The following is a 20,588-nucleotide window of genomic DNA, read 5'->3' as shown; positions in this document are numbered from 1 at the left end:
ACTAGCAGACTGTATTTTTTTTAGCAAACTCTAAAAACAGTAGAACAATACCATACATAGCATAAGTTTCAAAATACTGTTTTCCTCAGACAAATGGCAACATATAAACCTAGGCTGACATGTTGTATACATTGTATTAGGTACAAACATAGTGCATAAAATGCAAATAGATAGATGAAAGTGAGACAAAGTGGTAAAAGCACTACTGTGATAGCAACTAATCACTATTAACGTGGTGGTGATTTCCAACTTGTTTAGCAATATTGTTTGTGCACTTAAAAAGTGTATCAAGTTCAGCTTTTCATAAACTGTTAATGTGTTTATGTAAGTCTTATTGATCTGTCAAAATGATGGATGCGGTTTAAATTTATATTTTTTGTGTAAATACATATATTAATGACTGGGGTAGAAACAAGGAATTCTTAACTACACGTGGATTTACATGACAGGGGTATTGGGCTCTGATTTCTGATAATCCCCCAAATGTTAGGAACGTGTGTTCAGGTTAGTGAGACAGGGAACCTGTCAGGTTTATGTGATCAGGAGTTACTTAACAACAAGCACTGCTCAATCCATTAGTTACTTGCTACTCTTTATAGAAAGTCACATTTAACACATTGCTTTCTGGAGAGCTAGAAAGATTTCTGATCTCAGATTTTAGTGTGTGTCAGATGCAGACAAAAATGTTAAAGAAAGTTAAATTGTTTATCAGTCCAGATTTAAAATACATGTCCACATTTAACATTTGCTTCCTTCTATTAACTTTAATGTAATTTTTTGTGAAAGCACGCAGCATAGATATCTGCCACATAAAAGTGTTACCCAACTGCTACTGTATATATATATATATATATATATGTGTGTGTGTGTGTATATATGTGTATATATATATATATATATAATCAGAAAACAAAAAAGCCATCTAATAAGAGAACCGTGCAGGTCTTTTTGATTTTGAATATGTAATTTCCATGCCAGCAGGGCCTGTGAATTGTTCATAGGACTTGTATTTCACACTGCCTGTAAAATGCAAAGAGGTATATTTACCAAGGTGAGAGTTTTTAGAAGTGGAGATGTTGCCCATAGCAACCAATCAGATTCTACCAAACATTTATCTAGCACTTTCTAGAAGATAATAACTGCAATCTGATTGGTTTCTATGGGCAACATCTCCACTTCTAAAAACTCTCACTTTAGTAAATATACCCCTAAGTTTTCAGATACAGAGGTGTGGGGCTGTTTCTTGATATTTTTTAACGGTTGTTACAACAGGGCAGTGCACTGTTGATTTCTAATGTACTAAATAACCTAAAATATATAAAATAATAGCGCAGTTAGGGAACCATGCAAAACTGGTAGCATTAGTTTTTGTATTGTACTAGTTTACAGGGTTATATAACTAGCACCTGGAAAGAATACCAAAGGATAAGGTTTGTCACTCTTTTTCTTCTTCTTTTCTAAACAACAGACTCATTCAATAATCATTATGCATGAAGAAATAAAATAGAATCCGCACATTCTGATTTATCTGTTTGGAAGAATAGTGCGTGACGTTACCTAATTCATGTGCTACATATATTTATACATGGCAGGGATTCCTGAACGAAGTGCATATGATAACAAATGGAGATTTGCGTGACTCCTTGAGTCTGGGATAAATCAAAAAGAAAAAAAACTGTAGGGCTGAGGGAAATGTATTCATTTTCTTCCACACCTGTATATGGTAATTTTCCATACATTGTTTTTTGTTTGTTTTAAATACAATTTTCTATTTATCTTACTGTCACACATCCACATTTTAAGGGGGTTTCCTGTTTGCTTTGGTGGTACCAGTGTGTTGAAGTACAATATGATTTTATTTTCCTATCTCTTGTGAATTATAAAGTTAATAAGACATTTTGGGGCATCTCACAGAAATATACAGGAGAGTTATAATAATTTAAAATATTAAAAAATTTACTAAAAATGGTCTACGAATTGAACCTGTGCATTGCATTTTTTTAAGAGGGGAAAGTTTTTCAAATCCAAAACTGTCCTCAATTATTAGAGACAGTGCGCAACTATGTCGATTTATATCTCCTTTACTAAAGTTTGATTACATTATATCACATTATTCAAAAGTGAAAGCACAGTATTGCTGACTGTGCCTTCTTGTGGTAAATACTAGTGACATTTGCATATTAAACAGGAAAACCTCTCACATTCTGCATGTTTCAGCGAGTAATAACAATAATAACGACAAAACACAAAAATATAGTCCTATGCTTAACATTTGATGCAATTATATACTATATGTTACTGCAGAAAAGGCTTATATACTATGAGTTAAGAAGGGACAGTTAATAATATTACTATTACTATTAATATTACTATTCAAGATATATTCAGCATCCAAGACTTCAGCTTTTTAACAGCTACTCCTGAAAATCTTTTCTGGCACTTTCATTTCTTTACATTTCTTGCAGATATATCGGCATCGGCTGTGCTGTAGGACCGACCTGATATGTCTGTGGATGACATAATTCACAGACATATCAGGTGTACACATCCACCGATGAACTTGCAATATATCGTTCGTCAATCAAACAAATAATATATTGACAAGTGGGCACCCAGCTAATGGGTAGATTACATTCTGTTGATATTTTCAAGCTATAAAAAAAGATTTAATGCAGGATCTCCAAAAAATAAGAATTTTTTTTGATGGCTGTAAAACGCTTTGCTAATTAACCTGTTAGTTCCTTATAAAAATAGTGAGGCGTAGATAATAATGCTTGAAATATGAATGTTATTTATGCATAGCACTATTGTGAATTAATTCTATTAGATAGAAATTTAAATAAATATTTTCACAATGCAGTGAAAAAATTACTATATCTACCATTACAGAATTGAAAAACTCGAAAAAAGTGTCTAGCTTTTCAATTATAAATGGGCTATATTTGAGGTGTCAAGCATTAAATGATCTTCCAAGTACTATAACCCTGTATGTGTATATATTAGGTTTATATAACAATTTATGTAAGTAACAATACATTTGTGTAATACATGAGCAAAAAATACCAATTTGTATCAATTCAGACATTCAGAATCTTGCAGTTATCTGCTACAACATAATGACTGTTTCCAGGCAAAGTAACATGTTAAATGTTGTTATACAAATGTAGTATAGAAAAACAAATTCCAATGTATGCTGTTATTTTGGCATATAATCGTCTTTTTATTTCAATATCTCCAAATAGGCAAAGCATTTGCTGCACCAGTAAATATGTAGAGGTGTAGAATGTAATATGTAGAGGTGTAGAGGTGTAGAATGTATTATGTAGAGGTGTAGAGGTGTAGAATGTAAGAGGTCTTCATTTGCAAACAATGCAAGGGAAATATATATATGCAAATCATGTCATGTCTTTAGTGCAAATCCATCTCTCTTTACGTTCTTTTTTATTCGCCCTAACAGTGCCCTAGAGATGCAGCTCACAATTTTATTGTGGGGGGGGGGGGTTTGGGAAGGGCAGGAGAGAAATTAGCTCATTAACCCTGTATGTGCCAGCACAGGAGCTATCAGGCGGCACTCTAGGACTATATACACACTATATCAGCAATGATTATGTAGCCCTGTAACAGAAGAGCAGAATAGTAATATGTGACCTCATTATTTCTTATGCTCAGAGGCACACGTGGTATTTTTTTTTACTTAGTATCAAAGCTTTATAGGTTTTTGTGACACATATTGCTATGGTTTATTTATACATTCCCCACCCTCCTCCATTGCACATTCAACAGGTCTTTATCCATGAATGTCAGTTTTAATTTTATAGGTGGGTTTGGAGAGAGTATTTTTAAAGGCTTAGCTGTTCAATAGTGGCATCTTAAGGAGCCCTGTTTACTTTAATGGTGTGAGCATATCTCCTTTTGTTTGCTATTAGAAATGCCTGCGTTCTTGCTAAGCAATGTGTGACAAAATATTGATACTTGTCACCATAGCTATTGCAGTTTTCTTTGAAGAAAAATAATACTATTGAAAGGAATAAGTTTGTATGGAATACAAGCAATCATGTAAACTGTGGATTACAAAGCCTTACAAAGGACAAGTAGGGCAGGGCTTTACATTAAGGTGAAAGGCTAAACTGTGTTTTCAGTTACTGTGTAAATAACAAGCTTGTCCAAGCATATGTGCTGCATTCTATATACATATATGCATCTACTCACCATCCTCATTCAATGTAAGTAAAATAAAATCATGGTAGGAAATCACTAATCATGTATAACCTATTGAAATACATTTCTGTCGGTCCTTATCTGCCATCGTGTATAATGGGTCTCACAGCAATAAAGAACTTTGTTAAAGGTTCATGTGGGACAGGCTTCAATAACCTCATGTCAATCAAATGTGTCATGTTTCTATAGTGCACAAGCAGGCAGCACGTACATGTCCCATGTAGGCTAACAGCTGACAGTTTGCTCATTAGGGTTATGATGTGGGAAGTGGTTAAATAAAATACCCAGTTCATACAAAGCCTGGATCCTGTACTGTACACATTGCTCTGCACCACAACCACAGTTATAACTGTTTTCCAGAGAGCTTGTCTCTTGTAACCCTCATATGTCCCAACAGTAATAAAACTGTACCTGTCTCCCAACACAGCCAAAACAAGTCACACATCCCCAAAGCTGCAATCAGTTCACTAATGCATTTATACGACTTGCATATTGACATTTTGTATAACTGGTTTGTTTTCATTTCTGTGCACTCGTTATCTGCGGTACATTTGGAATATTCAGGACATTCAATGCACATATAAGTGCTGGAATGTTATTCACTATTTGTGATTACTGCTGAGGATTATGATCATTTTTTGAAAGTTTACGGCAAACAGTTTGAGCTTGAGGTTTATAAACCACATTTATGTGGGTGCAGAAAAACAAGTTCTTTCTAACACTGCCTGACCTATTTCTCCATTTATCAGTGCTTGGTTGCAGCACTCAGTGTACAGCACTTTGGGGAGCACAGGTGTTGGGCGATAATCGGGCATCTATCAGTGCTTGGTTGCAGCACTCAGTGTACAGCACTCTGGGGAGCACAGGTGTTGGGCGATAATCGGGCATCTATCAGTGCTTGGTTGCAGCACTCAGTGTACATGACTCTGGGGAGCACAGGTGTTGACCAATAATCGGGCATCCATCAGTGCTTGGTTGCAGCACTCAGTGTACAGCACTCTGAGGAGCACAGGTGTTGGGCGATAATCGGGCATCTATCAGTGCTTGGTTGCAGAACTCAGTGTACAGCACTCTGGGGAGCACAGGTGTTGGGCGATAATCGGGCATCTATCAATGTTTGGTTGCAGCACTCAGTGTACATGACTCTGGGGAGCACAGATATTGGCCGATAATCGAGCAGAATATGTGACGGAGATGAGAACTACTGGAATGCCCCAAGACTATGTTATGCCCTTGGTTTTTCAATAGTTATGGCAAAGACTAGCAAGGCATGCTGTAACTTATGGTTCCACAACAATGGGGGAGCTTTTGATTGCTTAAGCCTGATTTACATGGTGGAAGCATCGTCACCACAGTGAATACACTTATAAAAACTGATTAAGCACAATGGTAAAGAAAATGTTGTGATCACAATCACTTCCTTGCTGTGTGATTACATGAGGCCTGAGTTGCTGTATATTTTCACAGGGGTAGAGGAAGTGCATGGCAGAACACGGACAGTGAGGAGTATATGTCCTCGGCCCTGTGTGCAGCGCAGGCAAATACTGTCTATTCTGGCTGGCCAGCCCGGCTACATCCGGCCCTGTCACCCTGCCGGGCGCTGAAGAAACAATGAGACTGTCGCGTGCAGCAGTCTGAAAATAATGGGATTAGCTCAAACATATCAACTAAATAGAGACAGTCACAGCCCAGACAAGCAAAGCAAATGTTACCCTGAAAAACCCCCCTGAAAACACATCACATCCCAGACCAGGCCCTGACACTGTTCATTCTCTTTGCTCTCTCCTATATCACACACACAGTACAGGACATTGCCATCCTCCGTACTCCACACTGATGGGGTATTGGTAGCAGTGCAATATGTCTTTGTCCTATGCTCACAGCTATTATTATTGGGCACGCTATCCAACCCAATATATTGTATTATTCTGATGTAAAATGAATAGATATATCTACTGTCCACTGCTCTTATAAGACTGCGACATCTATATCTAAGTAAATATGTACAGTACATTGATAGCTCGATGGAGAAATCATGGCTAAAGATAACATGTGATTAGGTTGGTTGAATGGTGTGAAAAGCGTTACTATAATGAGATGTATAGGGTACTTCTTTAGCCTCTGACTGTAGAGCGAAGTCGCTGATTGTCCCTGTGAAGAATCATATCACTGCATTAGCCTATGTGTAGGGTCAGTATAGAGGTGTGACCTTATTAGGCTTAATGGGTGTGTATTACTGAAACCAAATATGAGGTATAGCTTAAACGGTCCAGCCAAGATGCAAGCAGTATTGCTCCATAAAACATCTAAAATTGGGAAACATTCAGACAAAGACATGGGGCATGTGGGGAAGGTCACTGAGACAAGTATGGAGGAATACACAAAAATAAGAGATGTATAAGAATCCTACCTGTGCTGGAGCGTTGTTTAGGCCTTGCCTTGCAGGGAAAGCTGGTAGGCGACCCCCCAATGATGTTGGGTGGGAAGAGGCCCGGACTGTACTCTTGGACATATGACTGGTAGTTGGAGATGGCGTGGTGGGCAGAGGACGAAGCTCCCCCGAGGCTCCTGGGGTGTGAGGACTCTAGTTTCATGGACTCGGCGGACACATGATATTTAATGCATTCCTTCTCTTCCTGCCGGTTAGAGATGCTGGATCCAGTGGTGGAAATAGAGGGGTCCGGAGAGACATCTTTGGGTGGAGTAGGGGGGAAGGTGAATAGGTGGGGGCTGGAGTGTCCTGTAACCAGGGATGACGAGGAGGCCGAGGGGTAGACACTAAGAGGTCCGGGAGGACTGTGGGTCTTGGAGAAGGGTGGAAGGTTCCAAGGTGATGCAGCAGGGTGGCCTCCTATAGCCTTGCTCCCATGGTCCAACCAGTGGTGAAGAAGAGGGGGGCGGCATACTGGGCCTAAATAAATACATTAATATTGTAAGATTAATGACACCCGTAACAATGTTACTTATTATCTAAGTTCAACTAGCTCACAGCAACCAATAAGGTATCTGCTCTCACCTATTTGGGGCAAGCTATACAACTAAATCAAATCCCACTGGCTTTTATATATTATTGCATATGTTGACTTTTGACTTTGCTTACAAATTTTATATATATATATATATATATATATATATATATATATATATATATATATATATATGTATATATACACTTTCTTGCATGGCATGTATGTCCTCAATGACCAACAGGTACGATACTTTGGTTGTATTATCTATTATCACATCTTCAGGCCCTAATGTTGCTTTAGGTACATTCGGTAAGCGTGCAGGAAGTGCATGCAGATATTGAAGAATCAGATTATTGTATCCTATAAGAATACTACTATGTCGCTTCCAGAACTGCATTTAGAGGTAAATACATTGCCTTAAACAAATTTTTTTAGATGTTTTATACACACACACACATGAGTTTAAGGGAATGTATTTAGTGTATGTATATATATATATATATATATATATATATATATATATTAATCTATGGGAATATAGATAAGCAGCACTGAAAGACAGTTATCACAACTCATGATTCTTTAGACTGCTGCTACAGATCTTACATTTTGCATTCAATTGCATTATATGGCAAATGAGGAATCGCAATATAGATGCAATATTTCAGTAAAGTCATTAGCAGATAATGTGTATGAAAATTGTATAGGAAACGTGATTAATATAACACAACCGCAGATTCGATTCACTACACAGTTGTATTTATTGTGTAGTATTTCTATTGTGGAACAATTTGCTAAACTGGTATTCTAGTAAAAAAATATATTTATATATTCTACAACATGTATGAAAAACAGTAAAGGAAGAGGAGGTGGTTAAATCTTCACATAGAGACTAGTGCAGGAAATTGGTTAGAAGTGTGAAAATACTAGAACACAATTTTTTTTTTTTTTAAATAGTGATGAACACTCATTGTTTACTAAAGTCCTCTCACAGAGCACACATGCACCAGTCAGTCAGATACGGTATTATTATATTATACTGTGTACAAATCGCTCTCAGAATAATCATATCTTCTATAATAATTTGCACAAATTGGGATTGTTTTGGACAGAGAATCAATCGGATCAAGATCTGCTTCACCTTTTAACTCTTTTTACCAGCCAGCGTTACTTACTTAGATATATGTTTAAAATGGACAAATCCTGTCGAACATAACTACATTTATAACTAACTGGTTTTGGAAGAAACTTTGTTTCGTTTTTATTTTTTTCTTATAAATGCAACTAATAAAGCAAAATAAATAAAAGTGTAGTACGTGCAGGTAACTAAAATGAGGAGTGAATTATGTTACATGTTTACATAGTAATATAGCAGAGGCTAGATAGATAATAATGAGATAAAAGGATCTTAGCACTCACCGTGATTAGTTGGGTACCTCTGCACTGTTCGTACGGAGTTGCCATAATAGGAAGGGACGTGGTTACCCTGCCCATCGATATTGAAGAGTACATCCACCTCCTCGGGCAGAGGGTACTGAGAGGGGTCCATGTATGAATGACTCAGCCCAGGGTGATGTGATTCAGGATGTTGTCCATTGAGAACAGCCGGGTGATGGTGATGACTGACCCAGCGTGGCTGGTCTGCTGGAGAGACCTCCATTCCAGCAACACCTGGGAGCTTTGATGCAAGAAGTTATCAGAGTGCACCACTTACGCAAATGTAAGTCCAATTACTTTTTGGGAAAAAAAATAAGATAAAAAAATATATCCACAGAACTAGGTCACCTGCGATGAAAAGAAAACAGCAACTTAGGATGCTCAGTTAAAACACATGGAAAGATTAAAAAAAAATGTTTTTTTTCAAATGAAGCAATGACCAACAGGTAACTCAGGTGTGTCAGAGACCCAAACTCCTGACACAGAAAAAGCCGATTGTCCAATGAATATTGGTCACAAGAGTGTACAGGAGACACCTAAGCTCAGGATGACCTCCTAGGTTCAGAGGATAAAGTCAGCACAAAGCTTTCACAAACTACAAAGCAGGAAGAGAAGAGGTATGTGATCCCAGAAAAAGAAGTTGGAACTGGTTGATCGGATCTCGTGTTTTCTCTCCCTCTCTCTCTCCCTCTCTCTCTTTAATTTTTTTTTTTTTTTTTACAGTGGAGGCATTCTTTCTGAAAGTAGCAGGATGGCGCCAGGCGGCTCAATGATCGCAGACAGCTGTGGCGAGACGCAACTTAAGGAGGTTCCACTGTCATCATTTGTGAGGGAGGGACTGTCACAGAGGAGGGATAGAATAGGACACCCAAATTTACACAGCAGCAGTCACTCCCCTCCCTATCGTCTCTCACGCCCATACATTGTGCCTGCCAGCTAATAAGTGAAAGACTAGAGACTTTTCAACTACACATACAACATTATTATTAATGTTATTAATGTATGTATTACACAGGAGAGCCAGCATACTATGCAAAGTTTTGTACTTATACTGTTTATAAACGCCACCACAAACCTGATCGGGAAAACATGCATTACTAGTTTTACCAAACGAGTGAAAATGAAAGTGACTGTGCACTGCAGGGGTATACAGGCAGATTAGATTGTGCACTGCAGGGATGGATATACAGGCAGATTAGATTGTGTGCACTGCAGGGGTATACAAGCAGATTAGATTGTGCACTGCAGGGATGGATATACAGGCAGATTAGATTGTGTGCACTGCAGGGGTATACAGGCAGATTAGATTGTGTGCACTGCAGGGGTATACAGGCAGATTAGATTGTGTGCACTGCAGGTATATACAGGAAGATTAGAGTATTTGCACTTTTTCAGCGTTTTTGTACGCCCCAAGCAATGACATGTCCCAGTCTGTGTATGTTTGAGGACACTATTAACTGCAGGTGCGTCAGATGTATGTCGCAATTGTCTATTTAACTGACTCCTTTGCGATTATTCAAAGGAAAAATTCAGAGTTCCTCCATAAACTATAACGTCTGTGGGTGTAGGAAGTATAGGGCACACATGTAATAAGGAAGAAACAATTTTTGATAAGTGCGAGGGTTTGTGATTGTGTAGCCTCAAGGTAATTGGCTGCCATGTTAGATTTCTGAGACCTCCTGTTGCTCTGTACATTGAGCCACTGCATCCCCTAGCGGCAAACACGCAACAAGCTCGAACTTCATTCATTATGCTATGTAACCCACCTGCATTCACATCAACCCCAGTACCGTAGCAATAGAAAAAGTATAACGAGAGAGACGCGGTCCTCAAAGTACCCCAACAGTTCAGGTTTTAGAGATATCCATGGTTGAGCACCGGTGGTTTAATCACATTGACTGAGGTACTAATTAAGTCACCTCTGGTCACGCATGAATATCCTTAAAACCTGGACTCTTAGGGTGCCTTGAGGACCGAGTTTGGGTACCTCTGTATTACGATATCACCAGAAATCCTTTATTACATGAATAGTAAATATTAAATGGACTGTAGTATTTCCAGTTTGCCGTTCTTCAACCTGTTCCATTAGGCGTTTTTAATCCTTTCATTGACAATTAATTTATGGAATCTAAAATTGCTGAAAACATTTCTACTATTAAATTTAATTCATGCAAATACACATGTAGATATTCATGCAAATACACATGTAGATTTAGTTTTGCGCTTCTTATGCCTCCTGTATCACATCGGGAATCCTGATTTGCAACATTTATCTAATGTACAAAAATTAAACGTCCTTTTTTTGCGCTTTTGTGAATAGATCAACATTAGAATGTTATTAATGTATGTATTACACAGGAGAGCCAACATTAGAATGATTATAGTTGTCATATTTACATACAAAGAATTGCAAATTCTGTATTCTAGAGGAGGTAAAAGCAAAATTCTGCAGTATAAACGCAATTTATTAGTACATAGGCATTGGATATACATAACAGACATTTGGAAATCATAAAGATCGTCATAGAGAAAATTAGGAGGGGGCAAGTTTATCAGACAGACCTGTTCCTTTTATTGTGTACAAAAAGGCGCTGAGAAAAATCGACTTTGCTACCTGGACACCTGATATCCTCGGAAAAGACACATGAGGCCCTTTACTCATCCACAGGTATACGTATGTGTTTACACAGAGCCCCGAGTGCACACAACGTTGCACAATAGCAAGAAACATGAAAGGATTAAGTGCATGTGGCATAAAGCAAACAGTGACAAGGAAGTCCTTGCATCAGAGTATAAATTAGCATTGCACACAATGATTATTTAGAATATTATATGTCAGAGGATTTTTAAAAGTATTTATATATAACACATATATGTCCGTATCGTGACAGGTACAATGAATTGATTGCACGAGGAAAAATATAAGCTTCTTAAAGATAAGAAAAGCTATTATTGGGAATTAGAAGTAATGAAAAACAAAAACCTTGGGCTAAAGCATTTCTTGTCCAGTGGAATTTAGCCAACTGCAAATGGGTTACATGTACCCGTATATACAGCATGGCTAGAGCCTATGTATAGCTAGAGCTGAATGAATCCTGTGCCTGCTGTCCCTAATGTGGTCCCCATCTTCTGCAACTCCCAGGGCCGCCTGATTGCAAGTATGTAATTGTGATTTTGGAGGTTGCTCTGTGAGGCTCTACATTGCCCTGCACTGGCCAGCCTGACCGACGCCGGCAGCTGTGACGTCATGCCCCAGCTCACCAGCCAGGACATGAGAGAGAACAGCATGGTCACTAACCTGCGAGGATTGATACTGCACGCCGCCACTGGCACAACCAATCTAAGCAGGTAGCTGTCTGATTTCTGCATACTGCTATGTATGTATTTGTGGCAGAACTAATTGACCCGTGAGTCAGAGCAGCTTTGTGAGTACTCTAGTACTCTGGAGCAAAGATCTCTTTTAAAACCCCAAAAGTCTATTTAACATGTCAGTATTCACTCTGCCTTGGGCCATCACTGGAATTGTTTAGGTAAGAAATCCTGATAACAACATTATGACAAATATTTCACTATCACCATTCCATCACCATTCCACAGAAGATGTCAGACTATTGACAATATATTATGGAAACAGTTACTATATTGGAGATACCTTTTACATAAAGGTGTAAAAGAAATACATTGAAACAGATTTGCTAAATAAATACAATCATTTAAACTTTTGCATTTGGAGAAAATAAAAACACATGATAGAGGGATCAATCGATAAGTGTTTTCATATTTTTAATAAAAATATATTGTTCAGAATAGGATAATGGAAAATGGGTTATCCTTCTTAGAGCATGGTGGTGCTGGCATATGGGTCAGTGACGTGGATTAAATATAGATGAGTATATAATTAAGAGAATAGATCAGGGTGAATAGGACAAACCCTAGAGAGGGATCCTGGCAGCAGGAAGGGTCCAGAATAGCAGGGGCCGGACAGAGCCAGCCTTGCATGCAAAGAACTGTCTCCCCGCTGGGCAGGGTGACCACTGAACTCCTACTCCTAATTGACAGCTCAGCACTAATAGCCGTCTTTGTTTGTCCAATTAACAAAAACAATAGAGAAGAAAAAGCGTTTCATTTGGTTTGAAGGTAAGGGACCTGGCACTGAGATCTCAATAGGTTGTGTATCTTTTCATGCTGAGAACTATAGAAAGAGTGCAGAAAGTGGCTGCAAGGCCTAAGGGTAACAGGGTGTAGCAGGGTCTGCATGTCATACAGATCCTTCTGATATGCCACCCAAGGAGCCAGGCCTGCCTCCAGCCCTGCATATTTGACTCACACGTCACTTTGAATCAAAGGGACATTCTCCAAATCTTCATTCCAGTAGCTCAGGTACAGGCCACAAATCCACTGTACAAATGTAACCATCTGAATAATATCTACTGGCTGGGATAATGGATGTCCTGAGCTCTGACCGTTGATATCCACACATCTCTATAGCGACCCACGAGTTGTGGATTGATGTTCATTTAAAATACATATATAAATAAAATTAGGACGCTTATGACTAGTACCAAAATCTGTCTACATTTAATATTCACATATTTTACAATGAACTGATTCATACTACTGAGAGAAAAGTAGTCACAATACCCCCCCACACATACACACACCCCTTCATTTAAATGCAGATTACCCTGTGCTGCGGATCTATCTCATATAAAGGTTGTATAAGAAGTAGCGATCGATAAGATGTCACTGACCTCCCCAGCATCCACATGGTTATCTCCTCGCAGGAAATGAACATGACATCACTCATACGCCATGTATTCTTAAGAATCGTATCCCGATTCCTACTGATAAATCTCAAGCCCATAAATCTAACACGCTATGGTAATAATGAACTGCAGTAGTTGGATTATAGGAAGGTTACATATCAGGGGTCATCAGGCAACAGGAAATCAACAGAAATGTTAATAGAAAACAATAGAGCCCCCCAAGATCTTGAGTGAATTGTTTTAGTTCCATTCTCTTTTGAAGTGACTGACTTTCCTGAACTGGAGGTTCCTGCTACACCTGGTCCGAATTTCTCTGCGTCCTCTGGTTGGGGGCTGGAGAAGAACCTTCTGAATAGCACCGAGTTAAAGCGATCGTGGGAGGATTAGGTTACGTTTGCTTGGGGTTTGATTTAACAGGGCCCTATAGTAGTACAGGTAAAGCTGTATAAACAGCCCTGGGCTGGATATCGGAGGGTTATAGAGAGGACACGGCCCAGGGCACAGCTCAGAATACTTTCCTATGTAAAACAACTTCTGTTAGCCTAGATGTGAAAATAGAGGATAATTGTGCATGTGGGTAGCTCTCCGGAGTGGGTGCGATTCAGCGTTACCAATCTGATCTCATTTCTTGACGGTTGTGTCTCCAATCAGAGACTACCTTCAAGATGGTCTGGTGCACCCATGGCATTTTGTATGAGAGGCTAAGGTCTGATTCTTATGAAAATATAGAGTTTTCCTGATTCCTGTAGTCTAACCTAGTGAATTCCAGTGACCCTTTTCTATTGCACGTCACATTTACTTCCAGATTTACAATAAATGTGTAGCATACATACAGTTTTCATAAAAAATGTATAATTTATTAGTGAAAATATAATAATAATAATAATAATTATTATTATTATTATTATTATTATTATATAAAGGGTACTATCCATTATTCCAGCTCAGTTTAGAAGGTTATTTATGACACGAATGGAAAATGGATTACAGGTATTTTGTCTGCCTCTAGCTCAGACTAGATGTGTTTTAGTTAAATGTCTCCAGAGGCAATTGAGAACAGTTCAACTGACACATTTCTCCACTTCAGTGTAAACATTTAACATCCAAGTCCTCCACTATCACATACCTCTATCTAGAGCCGGACAGACGGAGAGCAGTCCGGGAGTATGCTGCAGGTGACAGCAAGGGCTGATTGTCTCCCACTCTTTCTGTCCTGAGACCAGTTCTCGCTCTACTGGCTGGAGAATTTTGGCAGCAGAGGAATGGCTGCAGTCCCCTAGTTCTGCACAATGCCTGCTGCTATTAGAGTGATTGACACTCTGGGTTTCAGTCGGTGCAGAGACAGCGTTATGTTTTGATGATGTAGGAACAAAGCAGAGGGGATATTTTAATCTTCCATTCCTTATCAACCATTCTAAGCAGATAACGGATAAATAAATAGAGATTGCTAAATGTACCGAACAACAATCAGTGTGACCGTGCACTTGTGTGTGTGTTAATTTTATAAGCAATGTCATTTTTTTTTTCAAAAATAATTTTAACCCGTAATGGTGCAGAGTAATTGTCAATTAATCCATCTGACGTCGGTTTTTGTACAGATAATCTTTATGGAGTCTACTGCTGGGGAATGCAATAATAATCACAACTATCTGTCATAGATCTATAAACAATCTTTGATAACACAGATGAAGGTTTTATTAGTGTAATAGCAGCATAAGTAAACTGACTAATCGAACGGTGGCTAGCAAAATAATAATATGTAAAGGTATTAGCGTGTGTGTGTGTGTGTGTGTGTGTGTGTGTGTGTGTGTGTGTGTGTGTGTGTGTGTGTGTGTGTGTGTGTGTGTGTGTCTCATGAGGTTCATCATAGCAAAGTGGTTTCAAATATAGATGACAAAGTAAATATATATATTGTACTGGTTTGGGAATTTCTATACTGACTAATATATATTAATGAATGCACATGGACCTTGTGTTCTGACTATTTCTTATAATGAGCGCGATCTTTCTCAGAATCTCATGTCATTGGTTGCTGATGCTTCTTAGATTAAACAAGAAAGATAAAATTATCTATTTCACTGAGGGGGCAGAAAGGAAGGGGCTCTATGTCCCACGCAATTACTGTATATCTAGAGATGTGGTTCTAACCACAGATGATAGAGCGTGATATGCACAAGCAGTGTGGGGAAATAATTACAAACGTAGCAAATAACATCAAAGCAGAAATTCTTTTTTTAACGTAACAGTCACTTTACATTAGAAAAAATGCTAAATTGCATTAATAGGGAATAAAATGCTATTATATATACAGATCTAATGGAATTGTGTAGTTCATTAAACGAAAGATAGATAGATTAGATTAGATAGATAGATAGATAGATAGATAGATAGATAGATAGATAGATAGATAGATAGATAGATAGATAATTAACAGAAAATATTGACGGAACAAAATGTTGGTTTATAATTTATAATAACTTAATATTCATATCATGATAGTGTATATTATATACCAATGTCAATAATATATTTTTTCCACTTTTCCATCATTAAAAATAAATATTGACATTTATTTAAATTATACTATGAATTATTATTGGGGGGACCAAGACAAGGCACTATTCTTTAAGATAATAAATAAGCTCATCCTCCTGTGTTTGTACTCTTGTTACAACTGATTACCAAGACATAATTTACCATATTTCAGAGCTGTATATAATGCATTAATTCAAAGTACAATATTCCTACTATTTATTCATGCTTGGGATTTATTGTTCTATGTTTATTAAGTGGCTGGCTAGCTCCTAAATCTTCAGTGTTGATTTAATAATATGACAGCCCCGATCACCTCACTCCTACAGCTGGACTTGTGCATGAACGAATCCTGCTTGTATTTCCCAAATCTAATATCCCAATCCCTTGCTACAGCCCCTCTGACGGACAGGGCTATTACTGAGCAATGCAGTAACATTTTCCACTTAACCAATGTACATCATTGTAAATTAAAGCCAAATCCCCCAGCATGGACAAATCTCTACGATTTGATTTCTTCAAACGAGACTCGCAACGTTTGGCTTCCTTAACATGACAAGTAGTGCCCCAAGCATGGAGAAATGACATTACTGCGAAGGAAGGCCACACAGGAGTGGCACTGTTTATGTCTACCTTAATAAAATATTAAAGTACATTACTGGTGTTAGGACGTACAGCAAGAGGGTGATGAGTGTGTATCAATGTGAATGGTGCAAGGCGCTAGACAAGGTGAGTATCGTGCACACGTCCCTCTTGTACTATTCCTACAGCTGTAGAAATCAGATCTTAGGGCAAAGCCATTGCCAGGTCATTGCAAGGGGAAAAAAACTTTAAATGACTAAACTGACTAGAGAACAATAACAGCCGAGTCTTAGGTTACAACAGACACATGCTATCCCTTTAAGGCAAAGATCCCATTCTAATTCTCTCCACGTGGAAGGAAAGGCTGCAAAAAATGTACAGAGAGGGGAAAAAGTGGTATATTCACTGACCTGCAAAGCTGGGGCTTGGCAGCTGCTTCGTATTTTTTTTTCTCTTCTTTCTCTGATCTCTTCAAGATCTGAGGCAGAAATGACAGACAGATTGCACTGGTTATGGCTAAGCTGAAATGAGAAATACAAAGCTGGGGATCTATCTCCTCCTACCCGCCCAGAGATCTGACCTTCTACTTTAGGAAAGGATCCCAACTCAGCCGGGTTTTGAAAAGGGCAAATACAAGAATATAATGGTAATATAATCATTCACCCATGCTGTGGCAAATTACACCCAAATCACAGAATAGTGCTGTGCTGTTACACCATGATAATGCCATTTCACCGCGTTAACTAGAGCTGTCAAAAAGTTAGAGTGAAACTCAGCCATGCTGGTATATGTCTTATTCCATTAAATAAATGGGAACGGCAAATAAATAGGCATGCTGAGCTAGCTGTATCACATCATTTACCCAGCCCCTATCACCCCTAATTATCAGAGGCTACATAACACGCCAACAATACTGTGATGTGATTAGATCATTGACCTAACAGTATTGTAACTGTGTGGAATAGAGGTATAGCTTCATTTGCATATATCACAAATACAGATTGTTAGATAGCTATATACTAGATCATTTAATATATCAATCGATAGATCAAATATATTTAGCCTTAAAATAATTTTACAAATGTAAATTACAAAATATTAGTATATTCACTACCACTACCATACTATTACATTCACTACCACTACCACAACTTTATTTTAACTATCATTACCATACTTTTATATTCACTATCACTATTATACTATTACATTCACTACCACTACCATACTATTACATTCACTATCACTACTATACTTTTATATTCACTATCACTACCATACTATTACATTCACTACCACACTTTTATTTTCACTATCACTACCATACTATTACATTCACCATCACTACTATGCTATTACATTCACTATCACTACCATACTATTACATTCACTATCACTACCATACTTTTATTTTCACTATCACTGCCATAGTTTTATTTTCACTGTCACTACCATACTTTTATCATCACTATCACTACCATACTGTTACAATCACTACCACTACCATACTATTACATTCACTATCACTACTATGCTATTACATTCACTATCACTACCATACTATTACATTCACTATCACTACCATACTTTTATTTTCACTATCACTGCCATAGTTTTATTTTCACTGTCACTACCATACTTTTATCATCACTATCACTACCATACTGTTACAATCACTACCACTACCATACTATTACATTCACTATCACTACCATACCTTTATTTTCACTATCACTACCATAGTTTTATTTTCACTGTCACTGCCATACTATTACATTCACTACCACTACAATACTGTTACATTCACTACCACTACCATACCTTTATTTTCGCTACCATTACCATACTATTACATTCACTATCACTACCATACCTTTATTTTCTCTGTCACTACCATACTTTTATATTCACTACCACTACCATACTATTACATTTACTATCACTACCATACTAGTATAGTCACTATCACTACCATACTATTACATTCACTACCAATACCATACTATTACATTCACTACCACTACCATACCTTTATTTTCACTATCACTACCATACTTTTATATTCCCTTTCACTACCATTCTATTTCATTCACTACCGCTACCATACTACTACATTCACTATCACTACCATACTTTTATTTTCACTATCACTACCATACTTATATATTCCCTTTCACTACCATACTATTTCATTCACTACCACTACCATACTACTACATTCACTACCACTACCATGCTATTACATTTACTATCACTATCATACTAGTACAGTCACTATCACTACCCTACTTTTATATTCACTATCACTACCATACTATTACATTCACTATGACTACCATAATTTTACATTCACTATCACCACCATACCTTTATTTTCATTATGACTACTATACTATTACATTCACTACCACTACCATACTATTACATTCACTATCACTACCATACTATTATATTTGCTATGACTACCATAATTTTAAATTCACTATCACTACCATACTCTTACATTCACGATCACTACCATACTATTACATTCACTACTACTATCGTACTGTTATATTCACTATTACTACATTTGTAATAATAAATGCTAATCTGAGACAATGTCACCTGCTTTATGCATAATTGTACATTTTGTTTGAGTATAATTTGAGACTGGTTCATGTGAAAATTGCATTTTTCACAATTGTAATTATTTGTTTTGTTATTCTTCATATTCATAATCAATATTTCTTCCATAAATCCAGAAAGAACATCGAACTTTTCTAATGCCTTGCTACCTGGGAGTGAAATATGAATTATGTAGGAGTAATACAGCTTGAAGAGTAAAGAACATTGTAATTGAAAGCAATTCATAGTTATTTTAGGTGCACACAACATACCGTAGTAGCATTACCTTCAGGTTCTGGTTGTCCTGGTGTCCTGGGTTCAGTCTATTGCTTATAGATTCCACATAAAACAACATACATATAGTTCTGCCCAGCAGGAGAGGTGATTTATTGCTCCGGTGCAAATATATAGCAGATCAAGCCCAAAGGACAGTAGAGGTTTTGAGCGAGCTAGTTCTCTTCATTTAGCTACTGCATTACAACACATATACAACATCCCCACCTTCAGGATAGAGCGACACATTTCTCAAATCACTAGAAATTGTTACCCAAGCCTCCCAGGCAGTATCATCATGTAAATATGCCCAGTTTCATTCATAGGTCTAGCCAATCGTTACGTGGGGAGCCCTGCACTTATTCAGTTTGGGGTCTATTTGCCATTGGTTCAACCAACCCAGGTGGCATTCATTCCTGGTGCTCAGCCTGGCTGGTACAAAGGTCGCAGGTATAAAAAAATAAAAATGGACAAGGACACTGGGGAGCTTGCAAAGGATTGCTGGACTCAGTACCAGCCCAAAATAGCACATTCATCAAAAATAGGCTCAAACCGAAGATACAACAGGAAACTAAAGACGTTCACTCTGTAAAGGTGTACAGCATCCCTTCACCACATAACCTGCCTAATTCTAATGCTCAACACTCCGAAATATCCGGTCACTACAGGCACATTACCACTGCTGTCACTGGGAATATGATTGCCAGAAATAATAGATTATTCCTATTCCGAGACTAATATCAGTTTTTATGACTTCTAAATTATTTCATGACAGCCATATATGTAATGATTATCAGAAAAAAAAGATATTGCAATTGCCATTGATACGAATAAAGATAATGATGATGATGATAGTTATTATAATAAAACTTCTAAATATTAAATATAATAATAGCTACCATTGTGTAACACTTCTGTTAACTAGTAGTTAAATACGTAATATAATTTCATAATTACTGTTATGAGTAATGACTAATCATTATCATCTTCATAACAATTATACTAAATAGAATAGTATTGTAAAAAAGTCACTATTGCTAATTGTAATTGTCTACTATGAGCACTCACTATTGTTAAACGAAAATAATCTTCCCATGTTGATAGGGATTAAGTAATTTTAATAAGGGCAACTAATTCTGCGATCTACACACACACACACACACACACACACACACACATATATATATATATATATATATATATA

General features: G+C 37.5%; 1 protein-coding gene across 6 annotated transcripts in view; it reads right to left on the bottom strand.

Annotated features, from left to right (window-relative positions):
- The window catches only part of GATA3 (GATA binding protein 3), a 33,568-nt gene extending 13,934 nt beyond the window's left edge, over positions 1 to 19,634 (bottom strand). For 2 of the 6 annotated variants that reach the window (XM_088468731.1, XM_088468732.1), the window contains exons 1-2: positions 8,607 to 9,463; positions 6,629 to 7,129 (exon numbers count right to left, since the gene is read on the bottom strand). In XM_088468731.1, the coding sequence (XP_088324857.1) occupies positions 6,629 to 7,129; positions 8,607 to 8,847 (742 nt within the window). In that variant the 5' untranslated portion in view covers positions 8,848 to 9,463. Of the gene's footprint in view, positions 1 to 6,628; positions 7,130 to 8,606; positions 9,464 to 16,914; positions 16,983 to 19,397 lie in introns of those variants that run through there. The other 4 variants (XM_088468728.1, XM_088468730.1, XM_088468729.1 and 1 more) reach the window with 4 other exon arrangements.
- Between the last annotated feature and the right edge of the window lie 954 nt (positions 19,635 to 20,588).

The sequence above is a fragment of the Taudactylus pleione genome, unplaced genomic scaffold, assembly GCF_031769625.1.
Source record: "Taudactylus pleione unplaced genomic scaffold, aTauple2 ptg000086l, whole genome shotgun sequence".
Taxonomy (NCBI): Eukaryota; Metazoa; Chordata; class Amphibia; order Anura; family Myobatrachidae; genus Taudactylus; species Taudactylus pleione.
Note: the sequence above shows the minus strand (reverse complement) of the source record. Positions and strands in the feature narration are given on the sequence as shown.